We start from the raw sequence: 27,853 nt of genomic DNA, 5'->3' as shown, positions 1-27,853 counted from the left end.
ATTGGCAACTATAAGCCAATAGATCCTTTCTCTGTTTCATCGGGAATGAAACCAGAGGTAGCAGCACTGTTGGCGAATTGCACACCAGGAAACTTTTTTGATGCTGTAGTAGATGATAAAGTAATATCCCTTATTTGCAACGAGACAAACAACTATGCGACACAACTTGTTTTAGCCGAGGATGCTACACCAAACTCCCGTTTGCATGCTTGGATTCCCACCACAAAGTCTGAGATTAGACAGTTTCTCGGATTAGTGGCTTGGATGGGATTAGTAAAACTACCATCACTGCATGACTACTGGAGTACAGATGAACTGTTCAGTAATAATTTTGCTTCCAAGGTAATGTCGAGAAATCGATTTGAATTGTTATTACGGATGATTCATTTTGCTGACAATACAGAGGCAGATAAAAGTGACAAATTGTATAAAATAACGCCCCTACTGGATATTTTGAAAGGAAATTTTCAGTCGTTGTATGTTCCTGATGAATTGATTTGTGTTGACGAAACTCTCCTACCATTTAGAGGAAGACTAGGGTTTCGTCAGTATATCAAAACAAAAAGACACAAGTATGGGGTAAAGTTATTCAAACTTTGTTCTGGATTTGGATACACATACAACATCAAAATATATGCAGGCAAAGAAGACACTACTGTTACTCCTGAAAAAGTTGTATTGCATCTAACTCAAGGTTTAGTAAATGAAGGACGAACACTAATTATTGATAACTGGTACACAAGTTTGTCTTTGGCAAAAAAAATGTTAGACGCCAATACACATGTAATTGGTACTATTCGAAAAAACCGAAAAGGTCTGCCCAAAGAAATTGTAAATGCCAAGTTAAAACGTGGCGAAATTTGTTCCATGGAAAATCAATACGGCATTACCATTATCAATTGGAAAGATAAGAGAAACATTCTTATGCTTTCTACAAAACATGGAAACGAAATGATGGAAGTGCCATGCAATCAGCAAACAAAAGTGAAACCTAAAGTTGTACTAGACTACAACAAAGGTAAGGCAGCTGTAGATTTATCAGATCAATTTGGGGCCTATTCAAATCCACTAAGGAAAAGTATAAAGTGGTTCCGAAAAGTGGGATTTGAACTTATCCTTACTACATCTTTAGTAAATGCCTATATTTTATATAAACTGGTAACAGAAAACACAATATCCATAACAGATTTCAAAAAAGAAGTGGTCAAGCACCTAATAAGAGCCAAGGAAACTAACGACTGTGCTACTCAGACTTCAACATGTAGAGCAAACCACGTTATTAAAGTGAAGAAAGAGGGAAATAAGCATAGCAGAAGAAAAATGTGCAGAAACTGCTAAAAAAAAAATTCTGAAACACACGGACGAAAATATGCCATGAACAAAACCAAAAAAGTAGACACATATTGTGAAACATGTAAAAATGAGCCACATTTTTGCATAGACTGTTTTAGTGAAGTTCACAAATAATTTTTTATGTACTTATTACGTCGTTAATACGACAGTTTATAAATACATTTAACTAAGAATTTTAGTTTTTTATTTTTATCACCTTCTATAAAATAACTGGGACCACAAATTACAATTTCCAAATAATAAATAAACTATTCTTACAGAATATGCCTTCTAGGCCACATTGGTCCTGTAATGTAAGATAATGCACATAAATATGGACCAACAGCCTAACAAGCATTCAAAAAGATGTTGGTCCCATGGGACCAACGTTGCCCATTAATGCAATACTAGTGTTGGTCCCATGGGACCAACGTGGCAGGGAATGTGTTAATAATGGAGGAATTATTGAATAGTATTCACTACTTCCGGAGAATACTCAAGAGACGCAGTACTTGCATTAGTAGCTACACTATTAGACAGGTATGACGTTTCCAGCTTAGAGCTGGCGAAATCATACAAATACTTCGAGAAAGTGATGGCTTTCGAAGCTTTGCCAAGCTACGAAAACGACGTAGAAGATCCTGATTTCGACAGCATTCCTTCAGAGGATGAAGAAATTATGGAAGAAAACATACCTCAAAAAAGAGCGGCCACGCCTGAGCCCTCTGTGGAAAAAACAAAAAGCCCGGTACAACAACCAAAAAAGAAAAAAGCAGAAATTCATTACCTGAACGGAAAAGTGAAAGTAAACCCGATGACGTCACACCCGGTACGTCACAAAACCCGAGCGAACCGGAAGGGCCCAAACAAAAGGACAGGCAGGTAGCCCAGAAGGCTAATCCCCAGACAAAAGACGATAATAAACCCGAAAGGATGGATTTAGATGAGGAAAATAAGGTCGAGGATGCCACGGGAACTCGACAAGAACAACAAAAGACCATAAAACCTCCGCCAATAACAATACGGGCGAAGGAAAAATGGAAAGAATTTAATTCGATCGCCGCCGCGCAGAACATTTCCATCTCGCGGGCGATAAATACTAACTACGGGATCAAAGTTCATCTAAACACCATAGATGAATTTAGAAAACTCACAAAAATCCTAGACAATGAAAAAATACCGTACCATACCTACTCGGTACAAGCCGACAAGCCTCTAATGCTCGTATGCACCGTATTTAAATTTAATCGCAATTAGTTAATCTAAATTACGTCTTTTAGATTAAATACTAATGCACCGCGGATGGTTTAGGTAATCCGGATTAACATTTTGGCAACATTGCATATTATAGCAAAGCTAGTGTCAAAAGGAAGTAAAGTGAAATTATAACCTCGTTTTTTGTATTGTTCAACAACATAGTTATTAAAAATACTGTCGTAATGAAAAGAGAAATGAAAATTTTTATGTTTTTTACCACTTTTATTTGTAACTAACGTTACTGCAGTTTCGTCCTATATGGACATTCTCAAACTAATACAATAAAAGAGTTTATTGTATAAGAGCTCTGACATCTTCAGATATAGCTGAAAAGTACAATATCTTACTAGATAAGAGGCTAGCATTAGTTGAAAAGCAATTAGAACAAATTGTAGAATCACAGAATTATGCAAAGGAAGAGCAGCAGAAGAAAATTTAAGATTAGATACAAAAAAAAAGCAATTAAAACTGGAACTTTTGCAGTTTGAAATTAGTTACAAAAAATCATTGCTTACACATGATGATAAATAAGATTTTTTTTCAAAAATTATTACAATTTAAAATTTATGTTTTTTGTTAGGATTGTTTTTTTTGTGGTGTGAAAAAATTATAGGTTCAAGATTAACCACTGCATTTACACCTTACACCACAACTAAATGATTAAGTTTGAGCCTGAAATTATGGGACACCTGTATGCTTGTGTAAAGATATGTATGTAGGTACACTCATTTTTTTTTTGGTTTAGTTTAAGTTTTTTTTCTGCAGGTTACACATTTTTTTCTTCTGAATGTACTTACACTGTCTTATAAACATATTTTTCATACTCAATTATAAAATAATATTTAAAAAATGTTTTTATTTTATAACAACGTTACAGGTTTGCAAAATGGTTATTTATTAGGTGCTGCCTCACATTACCTCTATTTTCTTCATGGTCGTTACGTAAATCCTCAATATTTCCCAGTTCTATGAGGTAGTTGAGCTCATCTTCATTAATATTTTCTGGTGGTGGGGGAACTGGTTCATTATTTTCAATTGCAATATTTTGCAAAACTGCAGTTGCTATTATTATATTGCTTGCAAATTCAGGTTTGTACCTCAAACCATATGCAAGTATAGGAAAGCGCCTTTTCCAAACTCCGATGGCACGTTCTACAGAATTTCTGGTGCGTATATGGGCCTCATTATAAAGGTGTTCAGCCTCATTGTCTGGATGTAAAAGCGGTGTTAATAGATAGTCTTTATTGGCATAGCCACTATCACCTAAAAAATTCAAATAATGTAATCAAACTAAAAGAATACACGGTGTATTTTTACAAAAATGTAATAAAACAGATGTGTTATTATAAAATTTCTAACAAATTGTTAAACCAAACAACCTTTAAATTTATATTAAAAAACTTAATAGATGTGGCCTACATTCTTGCTAACATAATTAAAACAAATGATAACTACTAATGACTATATACTTTAGTACTTACCTAATAAGATAGAGTTTTGAAATTCATTATTTTCAAATTGAGCTCTTATCCTACTATTATTAAATATAGTAAGATCATGACTCGATCCCGGCCACCTTGCAACAATGTCTCGTATTTTTAATTTGGCATCACAGATTACCTGGGTGTTAATAGAAAAGAAGGCTTTTCTGTTGCGAAATGCTTCAGCCTGCTCACCTCCTACAAACATACACTGTTATCCAGTTATAACACATTTTCAATCTGTTACCTGGAGACTGCATTCTAATATGTGTTCCATCCACACAGCCAATGACCCGAGGAAACCGAGCTATGTTATAAAAGTCTGTCGCTACACGAAGTCTTTCATTGTCATTGGGTATTGTTACAAATAAGGGTCTTGAACTGGCAATGGCATTAGTAACTCGATGGACAATCCTTGAAATTGTGGATTGATGGGCTCCAATAAAGTCTCCTATGGCCAGCTGGTGTCCTCCGCATGCATATATTCTTAAGGTTGTCAAGAGTTGATTCATTGGTGTTAAACTGTTGTTTCTATGAGTATAATTTATTTAATATTTTAGGTAGGTACTGATAAATACTACAGTATGTAGGTAGATATCTACTTACTTATCATTGTCATACTCAATTTCTTCTTCTACATGATGAAGAACATTCAGGATAGTAGGTTTTTGCAATCTAAATCTTCTGAAAAAAGAAAGGTTGTCCATGGTATCAAAGTATTCACTTCTTTCCCACTGTCTTCTTGGAAAACCAAAATTAATTATGTCCCATATATCATGGTCATCATCCACAAACAACTGATCTTCGATTTCCATTATTGCTTTATAAATAATTGAGTTTTTTGTAAGAGAAAGAACGCAAAATAATATAAACACTTTTATTTTTAGGTTAGAAAAATCGTTTCTACAGACTGATCCAAGTTTAATCCATGAAAAACGGAGGATTAGATTTTCGAAAGCTTAAGCCCGACTTTTAGTACGGTGCATGGTAAATTAAAGCATTTATCTAGATTAAACCTTTAATCCCGATTAAGTGTACACGGTACATACGGGCATAAGAGTCGTTTTTCGGGGAGTTCCAGAATTCCTTGAAACTGAGGACATAAAGGCAGAACTTCAAGGAAAAGGCTTTGAAGTTATTTCCATCGCTCGGATGAGCAAGGCATACAAAAAACCGATCCCATTTGTATTAGTCTTGGTACCTAGAAACCAAACCAATATTTTTAAAGTGGAAGAATTGCAAAATGTTCGCGTAAGTGCAGAAACACAACGCCCAAGGAACAGAGTAGGACAGTGTTTTAGGTGTCAGAAGTTCGGACACACACAGCGGAACTGTAAAGCAGTTCCCGCTTGCGTAAAATGTGCCGGACGACACTTAACAAACGAGTGCAGAAGACAAAAAAACTCGCCCATGCGGTGTTTCAACTGTAAAGGCGAGCATCCAGCCAGTTTCTCTGGGTGCCCAGAACGCCCAGAAAACAAAAAAAACGGCCACTGACGTGCCAAATGACAGACGGCAGCCCACAAACCCGAGGACAGCCAGGCAAAATACAGTCAGAGACGGAATCTCATATGCGAGAGCCGTGTCCGCAGCGGAGAATTCCCACAGCTCTCCCGAAGGTCTCCCAACGGCCCTAGGGCAGCTGCAGGAAATTCTAACGAAATTTCCAGTCCTGCAAGCCATGCTTGCCGGAAAAAATTGAAAAGAGAAGCTGAAGAAACCTATGTCTGCACGACAAAAGAAAGAAAAAATAGAAGAATGGAAACTTCTACAAACATAGCCAAGCTACAAGAAGTCGACAGAGACTTGTCTCTGTCGCCGAAACCCAAAAAACCTAATAGATGTCAACCCAGATAGATTAAAGAGACAGGGATTTAAATTATTCAGAACTCGACATAACCAAGATAACCACGGAGACCTCAGTTCGAAACAGCACGTTGTGGCGAATGCAGCGGTATTAAGTAATGAGTAAATATTTTGCGACTTACGTATTCCAGTTTACGTATTTACGTCTACGATAAATTACAAATTATGGATAAGTTTTTAAAAAGAAGTGCAGAACCATCTACGTCTGAAAGTGGCAGTAATAAAAAGAAAAACAGTCTTTACAGTGATGAATATCTTAAATATGGTTTTACCATTATTTCCAATAAACCACAATGTGTTATTTGTGGAGAAGTATTGTCAAACGAAAGCATGAAGCTATCAAAGTTACTTCGACATTTGAATAGCAAACATCCAGATAAAAAAGACAAACCCGTAGAATTCTTTGAAAGAAAGCTGAACGCCCTTCACAAACAGCAAGATACTTTTCAATTGGCAACCACTACTAACGAAAAAGCATTATTAGCAAGTTATAAAGTTGCTTATCGCGTTGCCAAAACTAGTAAAACTGAAAATCTGATTTTGTCAGCAGCTGTTGAAATGGTACATATAATGATTGGTGAAAGAGCCTGCAAAGTTAAAAACAATACCTCTGTCAAATAATACTATTCAAAGAAGAATTAGTGATATGGCAGAAGATATTCAAGCGCAAGTTGTGGAAAATCTTAATAAATGCACGTACTTCTCTCTTCAAATGGACGAATCCACGGATATATCTAACTGTGCCCAATTCATTACGTTTGTAAGATATGATACAAATAATGGCATTCAAGAAGATATTTTATTTTGTTCCCCATTGGAGACCAATACCACTGGAAAATGTTTATTCGACAGTTTTGTGAAACGCACAAGTAAATATGTTATTGACTGGGGAAAATGTATTGCTATATGCACAGATGGCGCTAAAGCTATGACAGGACATCAATCTGGTCTTGTCGTCAAATTACAAGAAATAATGCCTAATGCCACATGGAGACATTCTTTTTTACATCGAGAAGCTCTGGCGTCAAAAGCTTTACCTCCTGAAATGGACCGTGTTATGAAATCCATCATTAAAGTTGTAAATTCCATTAAAGGAAAAGCTTTATAGACCCGTATTTTTCGAAAAATCTGCGAAGACATGGGTGCTATATTTCAAAATCTTCTTTATCACACCGAAGTAAGGTGACTTTCAAGGGGCAACGTCTTAAAAAGAGTATTTCACTTAAGAGCAGAGCTTTTAATGTATTTGAAAGATGAGAAGTCCCCATATGAAAATCAATTTTCCGATACTATTTGGCTTTTGAAACTAGGTTTCCTTGCTGATATATTCGAACAGTAATTTGCAAGGTCGCGACATTAATATAATTACAGCCACAGATAAAATTAAGGGGTTTATAAGAAAAATCGATTTATGGTCAACTTCACTTGGCAAAAAGCAGCTCGATTCATTCCAGTGCGTACAGGAAATTATAGAAAATGTATGTTACAGTGCTACAAATTTTGAACAAGTTTATGCAGTTTTGCTTAATTTAAAACAACAGCTCTGTGATTATTTCCCCGAAGAAATTCAAAACAGTTACGACAGTTGCAGATGGATACTGAATCCGTTTTTAGCCGATTCCTTTCAACATGCTGAAATACCAATAAACATGAAAGAACAACTTATTGAAATATCAAGTGATGGAATGTTGAAGCTCCAATTTTTTTCCCAGAACCCGGACGAATTTTGGACCAAAAAGATGCAGGAATACCCTCAGTTGGCGAATGAAGCTGTAAAATGTTTGGTTCCATTTGTAACATCATATTTATGTGAGTTAAGTTTCTCGTCTATGACTGCCATTAAAACAAAAGTGAGAAATCGTCTCGTACTTGAAAACGATATAATTGTGTGTGTCTCAAATACACAGCCTAGATTTGAAAGACTAGTTTCAAAAAAACAGGCGCATGGGTCTCATTAACATTGTAATATTTGACTTTATTTTTTTCTTTTACTTTTAAGGACTTTTAATATTTAGTTTTATGTTTCGTTTGATAATTAATTGTTAATTTTTATTTACGGCTTTATTAAAATAAAAATACATGATTTAACAAAGTAGTGTTTTTGTCTTATTTTGGAAATTTCCGGCGACCCCCCTAGTACCTCATTGCGACCCCCCAGGGGGTCGCGACCCACACTTTGGGAAACACTGCCTTAGAGTAATCAAAATTCTTTCCTCTGCAGACACACATTCCCTCGTGTTTGTGTCTATCTTTTCTATGAGAGGGCTAATGATCCTTGTCAATTGAGAAAGTGAAGTAACAAAGGGGCTAAGTGCCAATTTGTCGAAATATGAGATTATGCTGTAGGAAGATTCTATGTGCCACCGACTACATCCTATGAAACGGGCTAAGTGCCCGGACACAAACTTCTGGGGGAAAAATCACAAAGTTCTTGTTGTTTCGCGCAAGTGCAACGTCAGTTCCTCAACAAAGGTGCTAAGGACAAGTGCGCGCTGATGTGTTGTGTGTGTATTGATTCTGTATTGTGTATACGACTGCAGAATTAGTTTAAAATGAATATAGAACGTCGTAAACAAGGATTGGGACGACTGAGTGACCAACATAGAGACTGGAAAAATGCCGGAAAATCATATAAAACGAGAAAGGGAAATGATGTAGCTGAAAAAAAGAAACCTAACCTAGAAGTGAGTTTTTAACTTTGTAAATAATCATTTGTGTGAACCACAAAACGTGGATTCTTTCTTACAGGTAACATGTAAATGTAAATTTGATTGCAAAATCTTTCTTACAGGTAACATGTAAATGTAAATTCGATTGCAAATCGTTGACTTACGCAAGCAGATTGGCGCTTTTTGAAAAGTACTACGAAAGCAGGATTGATGTTCGTGGAACATACATCATGGGTCTAATACAGGTGACTGACGTCAAGAGAAGAAGGCATGGCTCATATGAAGAGGCTCGTGACAGTCATCGTCAAACTACCGTCCATTATAGCATTCCAGGCGGAGAGGGCAATATTGTGATCGTATGTAAATCCACTTTTATGAATACTTTTGATTTGACAAAAAAGCACTTGGAGACTATTATAAAAAAGAAAAAAAGTGGCGAAGCATTCTACAAAGACATGAGAACTCGTACGGCACCGTCAAAATTCACAACGAATAATAGGAGACTTGTTAAAGAACACATAAATAGCATACCCCGAGAAGAGTCTCATTATTCGCGTGCAAAAAGTGCAAAGGAATATATGAGTCCAGATTTAAATACAAACCGCCTTCACAAAGCGTTCTTGCTAAAACATCCCGAAAGCTTGGTCACTTATAAGTTCTACAGAAGAGTTTTAAAAGAAGACTTTCCAAATGTTTCATTTAGAGCACCGAGAAGTGACACCTGCCGAAAATGTGATTCGTTAAATTGCGAAATGAAAGCACAGAGTGAAAGGAGTCGGGCAGCAACGTTGGAGTTAGAACTCCACCATAGAAAGGCAGAAGCAGCCACTTTGCTCATGAAAACGGACATCGCATCCTCGCAAATGCCAGATAGCACCGTGAGTGTTTTATCAATGGATTTAGAGCAAGTCATGTTTGTACCAACTTTGACGCATTCCGATATGTTCTACATGAGCCAACTTTCGTGTTATAATTTGGGCATCAACTTTGGAGATAACAAGCGCTCCTATATGTGCTTCTGGCATGAAGGATTGGCAGGACGAGGCGGTAACGAGATTGCGTCTTGCTTATTACGCGTCCAGAATATGGGTATTTCAAACAAAAGGAATATTGTTGTTTGGAGTGACAACTGCAACGTCCAAAATAAAAACAGAATGATCGTGTTCATTTACATGTTTTTGGTGAGTTGTGGACATTTTGACACCATTGAACATAGGTACCTCGTCAGTGGCCACAGCTTCCTTCAGTGTGACAGGGACTTCGCTTTGATCGAGAAGAGAAAGCGCAAATGCTCTCCGATGGTACCTGAGGACTTACACCATGTAATACTCTCAAGTACTCATACAGGCCGATTTGAAATAGTAGATATGTGCCAGAAAAAGTTTTTTGATATACAAGCTGCAGCCGACAAGGTGTATGAAGCAAGTGAAAATTAGCAAAGTCGTGCGATTGAAAGTTGACTCTCAAAAACCCGGCTTTCTGTTTACTTCTGAAAGTTTTTCTGCAGTATCACCGTGGAAAGCAACTCCGATACTTAAAAAAGGAAAAAGCATGGAAGATATCAAAAACATGGCGATTCATCAGCTTCCAGACGTAAATAAGATCGGTGATAACAAAAAGAAGCATTTAATATCAATGATTCCATATCTAAAAGATGAGAAACACCAAGAATTTTACTCTAATGTAACTAAATAAAATACTGGCACTTACCCCTTTTCCCAGATTTTTTTTTTAATTTTCAGAATATAGTCATATGTTCAACTTTTGTACGTTATTTGTATAGAGCATATCCATGCGTATGCAAAAGAATAAGCTGTACCATCATTTATGAATAAAAAGTTGAGTATCTTAGTATGATGAAGTTTTTTGTCACTTTCCCGAGTTTACAGTTTTGGCACTTAGCCCCTTTGTTACTTCACCTCCTCAATTCTAGGTACGATTCTTTCGACATTCGATAAAAAGCTATAAACTTTCTTTCTGTTTGAGATTGTTCCTGTGCTGCTTCAAACAGTCTAGAATTGCGATTTTCCATTATGTATGAATGGACCCAGTATTCCCTTCCTGCCCTACGTTGTCTACGGCGGTATAACATTGTAAAAATAATTATTATCAATTATAACACTGCTTATGCCAACACCCAACACTGAACACAAAACTGATAAAAAACATTTCATAATGTCGCATCCGTGTGCGTGCACAAGTTTCCAATTAGTTGGAAACTGGTTGTAGAGTAAACTAATTTGCAACTTTTGTCTCAAAACAGTCGCACCGTGGGCGATCGGCCTTATTTTGGCCAGTGTCATTAAGTAACGACAGAAAACGAAAGAAGGAAAAACTTCACTCTGCAATTTCATCTTCATTATATCGAAAATTCCTAACAGAAAAAGAATGTAGACAAAAGAAGGAAACAGAAGAAAAAAAAAAGGAAAAGAGAAAGGCAACTGAAGCAATACCGAAAAAATCTAGTCGACCAAAGAAATAACAAAAGATTTCAACAACAATCACAGATGCTTCCGGAAGTGATATTCCAAGTGTATCCAAGAAAAAGCAAAAATGTTCATCATATGCTGATGATTTGGACAGTGATGCAGAAGATGATCAACTTAAGAATATTGGCCGTGATAAATGTTTTGGTGGTATCACCTTATGTATACTGAATTTATTGAAGAGCCTTATGAGAACGTTGAAATGAGAGATTGTTTGCATGTTTTGTACATAAAATGAGTATTCATTCAAACTTTTTTTTGTAGGAAAAGGAATTTTCACGTTTAATTTATTCTGTACGTCATTTTTAACTATTGAATATATAATAATTTTATATCATCAGGTCTTTTTTTTTAGTATTTTTTCAATCTCTGTCAACTCCTGCAACCAGAGCTATCATCGACGCCGATGAAAACATTCCTCCCAACTGAAAGAAGTAGGAAAATCTTTATATAACTAGCTCAACATCCTTGAACTTGAATATTATCTTTGTAAAAATGTGAGCACAAAATATGGAAAATGAGAAAATCAATGAAAAAATCAAAGGCTAATATCAGACCTGAATGATTTTTGTCGATTTTATGGTTGAAAATGCATATAAATTACATAAGTAAAAAAAGACCATACAACCAAATATATTTGATTGTAAAAAATATATACAATTTCACATCTTCAAACTATTTCAGAAGCATAGATTTTACACCTTCCAAAAGAGATGCTTCAGAATAGAGATTAATTAGAGATTACTGAATATAATCCAAATTAACTGTAATGTGAGGAAATCAACTCTGCATAAACGTTCAAGAAAGAGAGCACCATAGACCAAAATTGTTCAAGTGTAATATTTTCCTGAAAGAGAATAAAAAACAATAACAATAAAACAATATTTCTGTATCTTCCAATACACCTGTAAGAAAATATATTCCTCCAATGTTTTGCTGGTAAAATGAAAATCAAAACACTTCCCATCTATATTACTTTTGTGAAATTATGAACATAAAATATCGAAAATAATTTTGTGAATGAAAAAATCAAAAGCTAATCTCAGACCTGATTGATTTTTGTCGTTTTTATGGTTGAAAATGTATATGAATTACATAAGTAAAGAAAGATCATACAACCAAATTATATTTGGTTGTAAAAAATATAAATATACATTTTCATATCTTCAAACTATTTCAGAAGCATAGATTTTTCGTCTTCCAAAAGAGATGCTTTTGAATAGAGATTAATTAGAGATTACTGAATATAATCCAAATTAACTAACTGTAATGTGAGGATCAAGAGAAAATGTAAATCAACTCTGCATAACAGTTCAAGAAAGAAAGCACCATAGACCAAAATTGTTCAAGTGTAATATTTTCCTGAAAGAGAATAAAAAACAATAACAATAAAACAATATTTCTGTAAAAATAAAACAAATATTCCTGTATCTTCCAATACACCTGTAAGAAAATATATTCCTCCAATGTTGGGCTGGTAAAATGAAAATCAAAACACTTCCCATCTATATTACTTTTGTAAAATTATGAACATAAAATATCGAAAATAATTTTGTAAATGAAAACATCAAAAGCTAATATTAGCCCAGATTGGTTTTTGTCTTTTCAATGTTATCGTTGTTATGTAACATGGTTGAAAATGCATGTTAATTACATATCAACTAATAAAAGATCCTTCAACCAAAATTATTTGATTATAAATTGAGAAGAATGATTGTAAAAATAAATTAAAACAGCACCAACATTAACTATTTCACACAATTTCACAAATTTCATTGTTTTTCTCTTAATTGTTTAGTTGAGTCTTGTGTTTGAGATGGTTGTGGTAGCGTTTCAGCTGTCTTCATCATAGAGCAGGACTATCTGGAAAAAAAGATAAGACTCAACACTCACAAATTTCAGTCATCAATACAGTTAAACTAAACCTAGATGCTTCTATTTCCACTACTATGTTCTATAGTTAATAATAAGAGATCTGAACCTCTGTTGGTATCTTGTGGGGTTCCGCAAGGTTCAGTACTCGGTCCACTACTGTTCCTGCTCTTCATAAATGACGTATCTCTCATCAATACGAAAGGAAAAATAACTCTATTTGCTGATGACACTACTATTGTTTGGCACTCAAAAGACAATACTGAACTATATAATAATATATCGGTTGATCTAGACATCGTTAAAAAGTGGTGTGATGCTAACAGACTGGTATTCAATACCACAAAAACCTGCATACTAACCTTTAAATGTATATTAAATGAAATTTTTCTAGGGAATACTTTAATTATCTCCGTCTCATCAACTAAATTCTTGGGTTTGCATGTAGATAATAATCTATCCTTTGATATCCACATCTCTAATCTATGTAATAGGATGGCTTCGGGATGTTATGTTTTAAGGGTTATTACCAGAGAACTCAACTTGCAAGCTGCAAGAACAGTCTATTTTGCGGTAATAGAATCCCGCCTAAGATATGGAATTTGCTTCTGGGGTAATGCTTCTCAGTTCTTGTTACAGTCTGTGTTTATCTTACAAAAGAGAGCGGTTAGATATATTTGTAAGGCAAAACCGAGAGATTGCTGTAAACCCTTGTTTATTGATCAAAAAATCTTGACTCTGACATGCATTTTTATCCTTGAAAGTGTGTGTATGATGCACAAAAAATTTAATACTACCAGTGATTCAACAAACTCTTATAATACTAGGCATAATAGCCACTTAATAGCACTACCCATTCCTAAAAGCGCATTAATAAAAAAATGCATAATATACAATGCAAGGAAAATGTTCGATCATTTGCCAGTATATCTTCGCTCCACTTCTTCATATAAAAATTTTCGAAGTGCTGTAAAATGTTTTTTGCTAAATAAAGCTTTTTATACTTTAGACGAATATTATAATGAAGATTTTGACTAACATTGCAATCACTTGTATACGCACTTTATATTATTTTACTTGGTTTTATTATTTTAAGGTGTTTATTTAATTTTAAATTGATTCCTTTGTGTTACATATGTATATGTGTGTGTGTGTGTGTGTGTGTGTGTGTATATATAGATATATGTGTACATACATAAATGTATTTCTAAACTTTGTTAACAAGAATTCTGTTCTTTGGACAATAAAGTTCTTCCTTTCTTTCTTTATAGTTTTCTGTGGAATGAATATATTATTATAAATTATTATTGTGAAGCATGGCATCATATCTCTAATAAATATGGGAACAAAGATTTACTCAATTGATCAAAAAAATTAATGTCGATACCAATTTTGCTAGTTTGAAAATGGTGTATGAATAACGTTTGTTCAAAATTAACTGACAATTAATAGTACATATCACTGCAACTGACAGAGCAAAGCGTTAATTAAAGCTACTCATAAGCCACAGCAAAGGGTCTTCTTCAACATTGAAGACCTCGGCTGACCTTTGCTTTCCTCAGGTCGAGTGGGCTGAAATCAGAAACTGAGGGGTTCATCATGGCCTGCCAGGATGGTGTCTTTAACAGCTTAGTCTACCGAATTCGTGTGATCACTATATGGGTTCTAGACACAAGGTGCAGGGCCTGCCGCGAGGCGTCTGAGACTCTTAATACACTTGCAAAGGTTTGACAAGACCAGAACATCGAAACCCTAAAGTGTGTCTTTCAGTACAGCTACACTGTTATTCTTCTTGAAACTGACTTCAAAGCCAAAGCAGAAACATCAAACAATGCAAAAGCTTTGAGCGCTGTTCAACCCAAAATTCAGATGTTCAAATTTCTAACCACAGAGACCTATTCTAGTGACATTTCGAAGACTATTTTTCATTATCAAACCTTCAATCGATTTGATATTATTAGTGTCAATAATAATAATATCAAATTGATTTACATAAAAAGATGATTTATAAGTACAAATTATAATGTTTTCATTCAAATAGATTAGATAAAGAAAATTATTAGTATTTAAAATGTCACCAGATGATACATATTTATTTTTCAATGCAAAATTTTATAAATTCAAGTTACTGATAAATTGATTTTGTGAATGAAATGCAGTGCCACTTGCTTGAGACTTGCCACTTGCTTGCTTTCTTTGATGATCCAGCATGTTTGCATTCTCGAAATTCTTTCACTCTCATACATTTCTGGGTGGACTATAATTACATTTCAAGTAAAAAATAATTCAGTATATCTTCTTCAAAATCCGTAAATTTTTAGGTTCTTTCATCGTCATTTCATTTACTTGTCATTTCGATTGGGTGTACCCTATCTCGTCAACAAGAATTTTTCTTTTAAAAAGTTGGCAAAGGAAGTGTAAAAACTTAAACATACTCTTCCAACATATTTCATGAATATCCTCGTTATAAAAAAACATTTTGTTTTTACACACAGTAAATGGCTGTGACGCCACTTCTGTACTTTTTGAAAAAGGGGAAAACTTTTTTTAAGAACACTCGAGAGACTTCCGAATTTGGATAAACTTTCTGCAGCATTCGAAAAAGAAAACTGCCCGATTCAAACATTATTTGAGAAAAGAGTGCAAAACTTGTTGGCAATCTGTAATGATCCAAAATCTGAGTACTGATCGTTTTTGCTAAGCACAGTTCTTCAAGTTTACAAAACTGAATAAACCTGTGCAGTTATCAAACCAACATTTCAACGGTGTTTATTATCAAGTTCAGACTTGGTTAGGGCATGATTTAGAACCCCAGAGTTGGGTTGAATAGTGAGTGATGAATTTCTGGGACCTGTTATGACAATGAATCCACCAACTCCGGAGGAATTGCTCAACACAATATTCTGCATCTGCAAGAATGGTTGTGACTCGTGATATGGGTGCAGGAGAGGAGGGTTGCAGTGCTCTTTAGCTTGCGGCCAGTGTAATGAGCAAGATTGTCTCAATTCTTCACCATATCAGAGTGATGTCTATGATACCTTTGACCCCGAAATCCTAGAAGAACTAGAGACGAACATCATTTAAGACCAGAATGAAGAAGAATTCGAAACTTTACAGCGAGCAGAAGACGATGATGAAGAAAAAAAGAAAATTGAAATTAGAACTTGCAGTTATTATTATTCAATTATTCTAATTTCAATGTTCAAAAATGTAATTCTTTTTTTTTTTAGTTAGGAAAGAATGAGTATGAATTAGATTAGAAATAACATGTAATTAAAGTATTTCCCTTAATAACTTTTTAATTACATGAGTAGGTAAGTTTAATTAAATGAGTAGATACTCAATTCATAGAAAAAAACTGAATATAATGTAATAGTTAATGTTATTTAGAAGTATGTGTTTGTCAATAATTTATAGACTTTATACAGCATGTTTTTAATCGGGACCACCGATTGACCTCGAATGATACTCAAAATAGTTGAACACTGCACTCTCTGCTTTATATCTCGAAAATGGTTCAAGATATAGAAGAATTTTTCAAACAGAAGTTTTGATGCATTTAATCCTCTACAATATTTATAGTGAATACGAATCGCATAAAACTATTAGGAATCGAGATATTTGGAAAAAAAATGCAAAACATAAATTTTTTTCATTATTCGGTCTTCCATTGTCTAATATGATATACATTGATTTGAAATCCCTGAAAGAATCTATCTGAAGACGATTGTGGATACTAACAATCGAAACGTCGTGAAGTAACTTGGCTTGGAATCTTAATTATTAATTTTCATTTCTTGTTAATAATTTTCAATTTTCATTTCTTGTTAATAGTTTAATTCTTAATTGTTGCTTGTATTTTATTTCATTGTAAATTCAGTGTTTTTGCTTGATATAATTATTATTTTTCATCTAATCTATTTAACTTTTATAGATTCTTTCAGGGATTTCAAATTAATTTATATCATATTAGACAATGGAAGTCCGAGCTAATGAAATGCTCCACAATACATTGTCAACCACCTTCAAACATACATTTTTTGTCAGGTTTCAAACTTCAAAACTGACGAAATTCAATACAATCTTTAAACCTTTATTTTTCCCCCTTGGGGGGTGGAAATTCCCGAATCCCGTTCCTGATGTTTATTTATGTTATGCAAAGAACCTACCTGCATATTTCTAGATTCTAGGTTCAGTAACTTCGGCAGTATGTTAATATAAGTGTGTCAGTCGATCAATAGGTACCCACGTCTGAAAGCTACTTCTTTGCATGATCTACACATCTTTGTATAGAGTTAGTACTTTTAAAATTGATTGCTTCATTCCTTTTTTTGGAAGATTCCCACATTTTTTTTATCAAGATAATGAGTGTTTTGTAATCTTTCTTTGAATTCATGTGTTTGAAAATGGTATTATCTAAGAGCATTGTATACAAAAACAGAGAAATCTTACCATTTGTTTGTCAATGTACTCTGAACAACCACTATTCTTATGGGTATGCTGCATTCAACAAGTGTTTCCAGGTATTTTCACTCAAATTAATCCATAATCCGTATTCATATCAGACACATCTGAAATGCCAGCACTTCTTATGGGATTAAACATACAACTGTTCATGTAAAAATGATTTCAGGTCTGAAATGAAACGAAAAAACCAGTAAAAAAGTGACCACATTTTCAAAAATGAAATGAAGTAATTCATTCAATGAGTCAGGATTCGCTACGGACATTTTTATCATAGAATTCAGAAGGAGCTCACAAATTTTCAGTTTGGAACTCTACTCCTGAATCTAAAACTCGGCCCTTTTTTCATCATTCAAAGTTTATATTTGATTTCCTCAATTCCAAGTTTTTTGAAAATGATCATTCTGTGTATGTGCCTATATATGTTTCAAGATAAACATGACTTCATCCATGATGGTGTCTTCAGGCATGTTTGTACAGACACATATCTGCTGATTCCATTACATACCATATTATTTCTAAGAAAATAGTACATGTAAATAAAAAAAAACAAGTATCGGCCAGTTCTATTCAATTATATGTAAATATGTTAATTATTGACATTTTATGAGAATACGTTCAGAAGTGCTGAATGAATAACTTGCTGTTGGTCGCTCAAAAGACCATTTGAATATTTGCGTTCATTGATTTCCAGAGATTCTAGCAACTTTAATTTTTGTCCTTTATTTTATGTATGTAATATGTCGTATTCCATTTTGAAATCGTGGTTTTTCTCTAAAAGGTGACAAGCATAGGCGGAATTAGTTTTCATTAGCTCAAAACTTCTTTCATGTTCGGCGATTCTCGTTTTGAAATTTTTTGAAGTCCTTCCTATATAAACTTTTGGACATGATCCACATGTTAGTTTGTAAACCCCTGATTTGTAAAATTTGTACATTTTTGACTTGTTCTTTATATGTCTACCCAAGGAGTTACCAGGTCTTATATGCTATATTAATGTTTTCTTTTCTTAGTAGTCCTTTTATTTTATCCAATGATGTTCCTGTATATGTGAGTGTTAATGTGGTGTATACTTGGTTAATAGCCTGTTTGAGAAGTTTTTTGTCAAGTTTGTTTATAACAATGTTCGGGTTGGAGTAGTTATTTACTGCAATTTGTTTTATCAAATTTATATACTTATTAAAATTCTTTGTGGACCATCGAGATGCTGGTTAGTCTGTAGATCAAGCTATGGTAAGCTGCTAATTTATGTTGATGAGAGTAATTGGAATGACTGTTGATAGTTGTGTCTGTATAGAATCTGCTAGAATCTTTGGAAATAAATTAAGGCAAATATTTTTTTCCAAAATTTACCTTTGGTGAAGTTAACTCACTCATCTTGAACTGAAAAGATTTCATCAGAATCGAAGCAAGAAACAAGTAATAATTATTTACATATTTCAAGTGGAGAAAACCCTAAGTCAATATATTATCTGAAAAAAAATTAAATGATTGTTTGAAAGTAAATGAAAATTAATGAAGTTGAGTGTTCAAATTGTCGATCATTTTGTAAAACGCACTTCACAGTTCTGGAATTCAAACTTCAAATAGATTTGCTTAATTCGTCTCCTTGAATACCTTCCAATGCATTCTCAATCTTCTCGCAAGAAATCAGAATTGTCGAATTTGTCATAAGTTCTGTTAATACAAATTACAGAATCGAAATGTTTTTTCAAGATCATTACAGGTAACCCTGTCTCTTGACTATATTATCAATTGCAGTTTTTGATAAATTGCATTCCTTGACCGGAATGCAACTGGATTTGGGTCAGAACATTGATATTGTTGATAGACTTGTTTTTTCATATATATCTACACATCTCTAGGTTTATTGAATGTATTATTTTCAAGTAGTAGATAAAAAAGACCATAACAAGAAATGTCATATTATTTGTCACTTCATTCATTGTGTCACAAAAACTTATTGTCGTTAAATACTTTTCTGTGTAATTTAAATTCAACTTATTCGAAATGGTAAAATACACAAATGAAGAAAAGGGGGTACGAACTGTACATAAAACTAGATAGGAATTCGTTCAAAGCAAAACAAAGGTACGATGAATTAAATCCTGACAGAACAAAACCAAATATTGAAATGTTTCGACATTTATCTACAAAGTTATTAGCACATAATTCAGTTATTAAATCTAGAGTTTCTTATGTACGACAAAACGAGCCTATCAATGACATCAATGTTCATTCATTTTCAAGAGAAAGATCTTCCTCTTGAAGATGGTCACTTGGTGATCTCAACACGTGTCGAGGTGTTAAAATAACGGTTTGGTGTTGGGAAAAAACTCCGGTAATCTTCAAGAGGACGATCTTCCTCTTGAAGATGATTACTTGGTGGTCGAAACACGTGTCGAGGTGTTAAAATAACGGTTTGGTGTTGGGAAAAACTCCAGTAATATTCATTACTACACCAAAGGTTCCAAACAGTGCATCATAAATGATAAGGGTCCAAGGATATTGACACACTTCGGGGATCCCACCAATTACATCACTCGTTTTTAGGCTAATTCATTGAAAACAATAAAGACAAAACTTCAGTGTCCAATATATCAAGAGAATAAAAATTGAGTTGTAGTTCGTACCCAAAATTGATATTGGCAAAACGGGAAAAAACGTTTTCAAAAGATTTAAAGAACATAGAAGAGGTTTCTTGAACGTGGAGACCAATTTCACATTTGCAAATCATCTTTTAATAGAGGAGCATGAGTTCAACTACGACTATGAAGTAATAGGTACATTCCTACCAGGGTTGCCTTTCATATTTCAAGATTGGAAAACAAAAACAAATATTAATCATTGAAAATCACTTTATTGTTTTTCAAAATATTCAGCATGAAGATCTATACACTTCTGCATGCGTTTGAACCAATTATCGAAGCACTTATACCACACCTGTTTTTTACGTGCGGGAATAAAAAGAAGTCATTCGGTGCCAAGTCAGGACTATACGGCGGATGACTCATCAAATCGATGTTTTGGTTGCTCAAAAATGCAGTTATTGGAGCCGATGTGTGAGAGCTCGCCTTGTCGTGGTGAAGAGTGATCCGTCTTCGGCGGTTGATTTTCCTGATTTCTTGGAAGACAACTGGCAAACAAATGGTTGTGTACCACTCAGAATTGACTATTCTGCGTTGTTCTAGTGGTACGTTTACGACATGTCCAGTTTTTCCGAAAAAACAGGCCATTATTTGCTTAGAAGTGCTTCGTGCGCAAATAATTTTTGTTGGATTTGGCTCATCTTGAAACACCCATACAGTCGACTGCTGTTTACTTTCGGACTCATACGTGTAAATCCACGATTCATCGCCTGTCACGATGTAATAGACGTGTTTCAAAGCACCGCGATCGTATTTTTTGAGCATTTCCTTCGACCAATCGACAAGAGCCTTTTTTTGAGCGATTGACAAATTGTGTGGGATCCAACGCAAACACATTTTTTGACAGTCAAATGTTTATACAATATTGAATGTATGCTGGTCCCACTAATGTGAGAGATAATTCATTTGCAGATCTAAGAATGAAACCCAACATTTTTAGCGGTTTAGAAGTAATATTTGCAATTTGGGGTTTAAATATGCAATATGGGGTTTAATTGACTAAGTAGGTTATATGATTCAAATAGTTATTATATAGAGCACTAATTAGGCAGAATTCAGGCAGAATGGAAATGCTTGAGGAAGCTATTGTATAGTGAAACTATCCAGTGAAAACTTCACAGTGTGTTACATAAATACACCAACAAAATATTCCGCTTTGATTGAAATAACTATTATTGTTTTTGTCACTGGCAGTATCTGAAATTCAATTCACAATTAATGTTTTTTTTTTTGTAAGTTTGTAACTATTTTCAGTCAATCCTCACTTTTGTAAGTACTCCTTTTTTATGCAACTATATTTTCATAAACTACATCTTTTGATTTGATCTCCACAAACTTTATTTAAAGAAATATATCACGAAGTCTTTCTGTAACACAGAATCTTTTTCGTAGTGAATTAAGTTCTTAATTTAATTCAATTTGAGTATTTAATTATCTCTAACACAGTAGCTTCATCGTAGTGAATTGAGTACTTAATTGAACTTAATTCACTACAAAAAAAGTAACTGTGTTAGCAAAACATGTCTCGATATATTTCTCTAAATAAAGTTTGTGAAGATCAAATTGTACGGTGTAGTTTATGAATTTACTATAGATCTTTATCAAGTAATGGCCGAGTTGGTCAGAAAAAATAACACAACTATATTTTCATATTATACTATAATATATAGACTGTCTAAGTAAATAAAATGCTTAAGATTGTTCAAGCTTTCGAGAACTTATTGGCTCTTCTTAAAAACTGCATAGAACAATGAGATATAATTCAACAATTGCAGAAAAAGTGAAAAGTAGTACTTACTAAAAGTGAGGTTATGAATATGAAACCAGAAAGGAAATCAATGTTTTGCTTAAAACATTATAAAATCTAAATGATATAAGAGCACTCGTAAAGTTCAACACATGAATCATATGCGATTTAAAAAAACTGCATAGAACAATGAGATATAATTCAACAATTGCAGAAAAAGTGAAAAGTAGTACTTACTAAAAGTGAGGTTATGAATATGAAACCAGAAAGGAAATCAATGTTTTGCTTAAAACATTATAAAATCTAAATGATATGAGAGCACTCGTAAAGTTCAACACATGAATCATATGCGATTTATAATCTGATCTGGCAAAGTTTTGACTAGTCCAAGGAACTTTTACTAATAGATAATGATTGTTCAGTAATCTCTCCTTGAATGCAAGTGTTTGAAAATGGTAATATCAAAAAGCATTGTGTACAATCACAGGAAAAAGTGTGGAATCTTACCATTTGTCTGTTATTGTACTCCAAACAACCACCTTATAGGTATGTAACTGACTTCCGCAAGCTGCATTCAACGAGTGTTCCTGGGTGTTTAAACTCAAATTTATACATAACCCATATCCATAACAGACACATTTGGAATACCAGCACTTATGGGCTGGGCCTAAACATACAACTGTCCATGCAAGATTGATTTCTGGCCTGAAATAAAAAAGAAAACGGTAAAAAGCTGTCTGTTTCCAAAAATGAAATGACGATATTCATTAAGTGAGTCAGGATTTAATACAAACATTTTTATCTTAGAATTTAAAAGATCAAAAATTTTAAGTGATTTACTAATAACATACTAAATTCAACAATATCTCAAGAGAACAAAAAATATATATAATCAAGGATCTTTTGGAGTGTCTTGAGTAGTAGAGCAGCATAATATTCTAATTGCTGGAATTTCAGTTAGCACTGACGCAGATGTCCGATTGGCAATGAGTAAAATAATTCTCAGGAAAATAAGGTTTAAACACTTCAATCACAACATTATTGAAAGATTTATGTTAGTGAAGTTCTCCAAATAGGTACATGAAATGAAACAAAAGGTATTTGGGACTGAAACAAAAAAGCTTTAGAACCAAGACAAAACTAAAATGTTCTGGAATAACCTTCACAGAAGATATCATCCAATTTCACATTGCGACCCTGAGACTTGCAATCTAAAAGTTTGTCTGCTTTTTTGTATGGACAACAGATGGTGGCTTTCAGTGGAAAGATGAAGATAGTCCTCCAGTTGACAAGTGAAATTCTTAGACAGTTGATTCGTATATTGATGATTCAACTATGATATGATTGATTGTTAAGGTTAAATAATTTACTCCACTTTCATTTCTTTATATTTCACATAATCCTGATTTTTATCATAATTTTTCTCACATTATTTAAATGCAAAATTCTTTTTACTTTTGCTTTTTGAATTTTATCTAGCGCTAATTTTGAAAATTTCAACTAAACTTGTAATTTGCAAATGTTTTCACTTAGCACTCTGATAGGTTAGGCAAAGTTGCAGCATCGAATATGAAATATACAAATATAGAATAATTCATTCATGTCTCACTCATTCACGATTACATATGGTAAAACCAATTTGAACTTTTACAAATATATGGTTCAAAATTATAGTATTTTCGACTTCTGAGGGTTGTCGTTCGTAGGGGTGCGACAGTTGATTAACGGAAAAACAGATTTTAAACAGATATATATATGAATATTACCGGAGTTTTTTCCCAACACCAAATCGTTATTTTTACACCTCGACACGTGTTTCGATCACCAAGTGATCATCTTCAAGAGGAAGATAAAGCAGTTTTATCCAAATCCAAATCGTTATTTTTACACCTCGACACGTGTTTCGATCACCAAGTGATCATCTTGAAAAGGAAGATAAAGCAGTTTTATCTTCCTCTTGAAGATGATCACTTGGTGATCGAAACACGTGTCGAGGTGTAAAAATAACGATTTGGTGTTGGGAAAAAACTACGGTAATTTTCATTACTACACCAAAGGTTCCAAACAGTATATCACAAGATATATATATATATATATATATATATATATATATATATATATATATATATATATATATTTGATATTCCGATCGATAATTTTTATTATCATCTTCAGAGAATAGCTACAAATTATTATACATGATCAAAATAAAATAACTTTCTTTTTGTGATTCATTGAATATATTTTCAACCTCCTCATCAGCGCTGTCCGTTATTTCTCTAGCAGGAAAATCTAACCTTTTAATAGTATATTATACATGATCATGAATACTGTCAGTCAGTATTCCTTCGATACATCCCCATTCACAAAGACAGAAATTCTAGGTACTCTGGAAACAATGGCAAATAAAAACTCCGCAGGTACTGATGGTATCTCAATAGTTACTGTGAAAAAAATTGTAGACCTTATAATCGAGCCACTATTGTTTTGATGCATCAGTCATTTTTTGTAGGTTGTTTTCCAAATGTATTTAAAACGGCTCTCATATTTCCTCTATATAAAAAAGGCGACAAAACTGAGGTAGACAACTACAGACAGATATTTTTACTTTGTTCCCTCTTTAAACTGTTTGAGAAAGTTGTTAGTAACAGAATTCTGAATTACATGGATCAAAATAATCTTTTTAGTAATAACCAATGTGGCTTCAGGAAGAACAAATCAATTGAATCAGCTTCATACCATTTATTAAATTTCATTTATACACAGGTTGACTCGAATAAACTAGTTGTAACACTTTTTTTCGATTTGTCAAAAGCATTTGATACCATTTCTTCCGAATTTCTTATAATTAAACTTGCAGGCCTAGGTTTCCCAAATAATCTTTCGAACTGGGTGAAATCATATATGGAAAACCGTAGTCTAATAGTTAACTGCAATGGAATTTTATCAAGTCCCAAAGATGTAAAACTAGGAGTGCCTCAAGGTTCTGTCCTGGGACCATTGTTGTTCCTCAATTTCATAAATGACCTGTCTGAATTCTTTTCTGAGTGTCACATAACCATGTTTGCGGATGACACTGCAATTACTGTGGCCGACAAAAACGAAGTTGAGTTGTCAGACAAAATAAATAAAATAATAGATAAATTCAGTGCTTGGTGTCAACGTAACAAACTTATTCTGAATATATCTAAATCTGTTTCAATGAAATCATTTATTAGGAAAAATTTCAGCAGTGACTCTTCCACAATAAATGGTATTCGATCTTCCAGCGAAGTCTTGTTTTTAGGAACGTCTTTAGACGAAAATTTGACCTGGAGCGGTCATATTCAGAAGGTCTGCAACAAACTCAATTCCGCATATTACTCAATCAAACAATTGAAAAACACTCTAGATAATTTTGGATTGATGAATGTCTACTTTTCTATGGTTTATACTCACATCAGCTTTAATATCATTTCTTGGGGATGTGCAAGGGAATTTCCACGAGTTTTTGTTGCTCAGAAAAGATTGCTGAGACTAATTATTAATATAGATTTTCAAGATAGTTGTAGACCAATTTTCTTAAGAAAGGCCTATTGACGGCACCTTCTTTATTTATCTTGAAGTGTGCCACTTTTGCCCGTAACAATATAACTGAATTTGTCACAAATGCGGATATACATGGTAGAGGCACCTGTCATGGGAAACTGTTAAGAACCCCCTCACACAAAACGGCTCACTTTAGATGCTCCCCACTATTTAATGCAACAAACTGTTATAATAACTTGCCGGCATCTATTAGGAAAATCGAGTCAGATAAACTTTTTAAAATTGAGGTGAAGAAACTTCTCTTAAAGAAGTGTTACTACAGTCTTGTGGAATTCTTGCACGACACTTTTTCATGACATTTTGAGAGTATTTGCTAGAGCTTCTCCGATTTTTTATATAATACTTCTATGTTGTGAAAGTTTGTGGACGTGAACCATATTTATTTTTTTGTATTGTTCAACTTCTATAGTTTTATTTTGTTTTTTAATTATGACTTAGCACATGTACTCAATGTACCAAAGTGTCAAATGAATAAATAAATAAATGATGGTTATTAAGACACGAGCATTAACCGGGATACGAAACGAGCCGAAGGCGAGTTTCGTATGGTATATGCGAGTGTATTAATAACCATTACATGAGAGTTGCATACGCTATTTTTTCTAAACCTGATAAATAATGAAAAACTATAAAAATAATTATAAAATAAAGAAATGAAAAAAATGACAAAAAGATTCGAAACGGCGTCTTGCAAATCCGTCAAGATCAAAGGCAACTCCTTAGCTCGCTACGCCAGGAGGTACCTGAATAAGTTTTGCGAAATTAATAAAATATATCATGCATATGTCAAATAGAAAAAGTAATTATGACAAAATAAGTATTTAAAAATATGTTAGGTAGATATGTACTTACTTTTGTAAAAGTATATTTCATCGGGTGCTTCGTCAATAAACGTTTTTAATTGTTCAGGTGAAAATATTTTTGATTTTTTTCCAACATATCCTTCGGACTTTCGCTTTAATAAAGCTTGTAGCTTCTTATATTTTGGTTGATGTTTATCAACGATTTTATTATTGAGTAATGTGTCCATATACTAGATGATTTCATAGTTTCCATCAATTCTTGAAAATAGGCAATCAAAACATTTTCCGAGAATGTCGAAATATTATTAGTATTTCTCCAGTCCATAAACCGTTGATATAGTTTTTCGTACACTTTCTTAGATTTTTGGGGTAAAAGATTTTTTGTTGCATTTTCTGCTTTCTCCGATATGTGTGGAGGAGTCGATGGTATTCCTTCTATATCGCTGTTTTCAGACATTTTGATAATATAGGTAGGTAATATGAAAACTGATTTTGACAAATAAAGCAATTAGTTACTTAGGTTAGAATCGAGGACAAACAAAGGAACAGGATTCTTGATTGAAAAATTATGGGTTTCTATTGGTTGATAATCTGTATCGTTATGAAAAATCTGTATCATAATGGATATCATTATGAAACGGATTATGGTCATATAAGTGTATTGTTAGAGTACGGGTGTAGAAAAACATTTTTTTCTTTTTATGTGGAGAGTAACCCCCAGTATCCATGTTCAAGATTAAAAGCTTAAATTTTTATCTTATATACTATAATCAGAGATAACCTAAATTAATTATATAAGCTGGAAAATGGTAATTGAAAAAAAAGCACACCTGTTTTTTTTATCGCCTCTACTGATAGCTAATGCGTCTTAGTATTATTCGCCTCAATTTTTTCTTAGCTGCAAACACTACAAGGACCAAACACAGATATTCTTCTTCTTCTTCTTTCTTCAATGGCCGCTGCTTCCTATTCAGGCGCAATTGGGCCCAGCTCAATACCTGGGGTTGTCTTTATCTGAGCTAAGCCCATGAACAACCCATTAAATTTGTTCAGTTCTTCTATTCAATTTGTCCAATTTTCAGTATTGTGTGTCTTTTTCTTCATGTGCTTTGAAGGTTAGTAGGTTGACAAAAATATACAAACAATAGGTTCTAGGTTACTTGATAAAGGTTATATATGGGAGATAGATTATTTGGGATAAAAATTATAGTCTGATTTTATTATAGTCTAAAAATTGGATAATAAATTTTATGATTTGTAGGTTCAAATTATTGAGAACTTGGAATATGTTGAAGGGAGTTTTAACCCCTCTATTATTGAATTCAAAATATATATCTTTATTTGGGAGACTGTTAATAGGGCATTCCAAAAAAATATAGTTCAAATCTTGTATTTGACCGCATTCATAATATGGATATCAACTATTCCTATCTTATATAGATATTCTTTAATATGGCAGTGTCCGGTTTTCATCCTGATCATTGTTGTGATGTGTCTCCTGTCGATGTATGGGAAGGTATAAAGTTCTGTTTTATTAGGATATTTTTCATAAATTTTATTATTGGTTTTTCCTGCTTTTTTGATTTCCTTTTCCCATTGTAATTTAAAATTATTTATAATTGTATGTTTTAAATTTAAAT

The 27,853-nt window shown here is 33.5% G+C and overlaps 1 protein-coding gene and 1 long non-coding RNA gene across 2 annotated transcripts; one reads left to right on the top strand and one right to left on the bottom strand.

Annotated features, from left to right (window-relative positions):
* Positions 1 to 7,364: 7,364 nt before the first annotated feature.
* Positions 7,365 to 10,531, top strand: LOC141486254 (uncharacterized). Its single transcript, XM_074183993.1, has 2 exons — positions 7,365 to 8,620; positions 8,728 to 10,531. Exons 1-2 carry the CDS (start codon positions 8,489 to 8,491, stop codon positions 10,039 to 10,041), a joined length of 1,446 nt encoding a protein of 481 aa, XP_074040094.1. The 5' UTR covers positions 7,365 to 8,488; the 3' UTR covers positions 10,042 to 10,531.
* A 2,350-nt stretch (positions 10,532 to 12,881) lies between these two features.
* Positions 12,882 to 17,409, bottom strand: LOC141486255 (uncharacterized). The gene is made up of 2 exons (XR_012467729.1): positions 14,511 to 17,409; positions 12,882 to 13,592 (listed from the first exon to the last, which is right to left on the bottom strand). It is a non-coding gene; the product is annotated as an uncharacterized lncRNA (long non-coding RNA).
* Positions 17,410 to 27,853: the final 10,444 nt, after the last annotated feature.

Source organism: Leptinotarsa decemlineata, unplaced genomic scaffold (assembly GCF_025532065.1).
Source record: "Leptinotarsa decemlineata unplaced genomic scaffold, Ldec_3_MD MMD2_tig00026347_RagTag_RagTag, whole genome shotgun sequence".
Classification (NCBI taxonomy): Eukaryota; Metazoa; Arthropoda; class Insecta; order Coleoptera; family Chrysomelidae; genus Leptinotarsa; species Leptinotarsa decemlineata.
The sequence above is the reverse complement of the archived record's forward strand: the minus strand, read 5'-3'. Positions and strand labels throughout refer to the sequence as shown.

Excerpts from the sequence above, each read along its gene's own strand:
- LOC141486254 (XM_074183993.1), top strand. The coding sequence starts at position 8,489 with ATGAATATAGAACGTCGTAAACAAGGATTGGGACGACTGAGTGACCAA. Across the intron at positions 8,621-8,727 it reads AAAAGAAACCTAACCTAGAA|GTAACATGTAAATGTAAATT; the intron begins GTGAGTTTTTAA and ends TCTTTCTTACAG.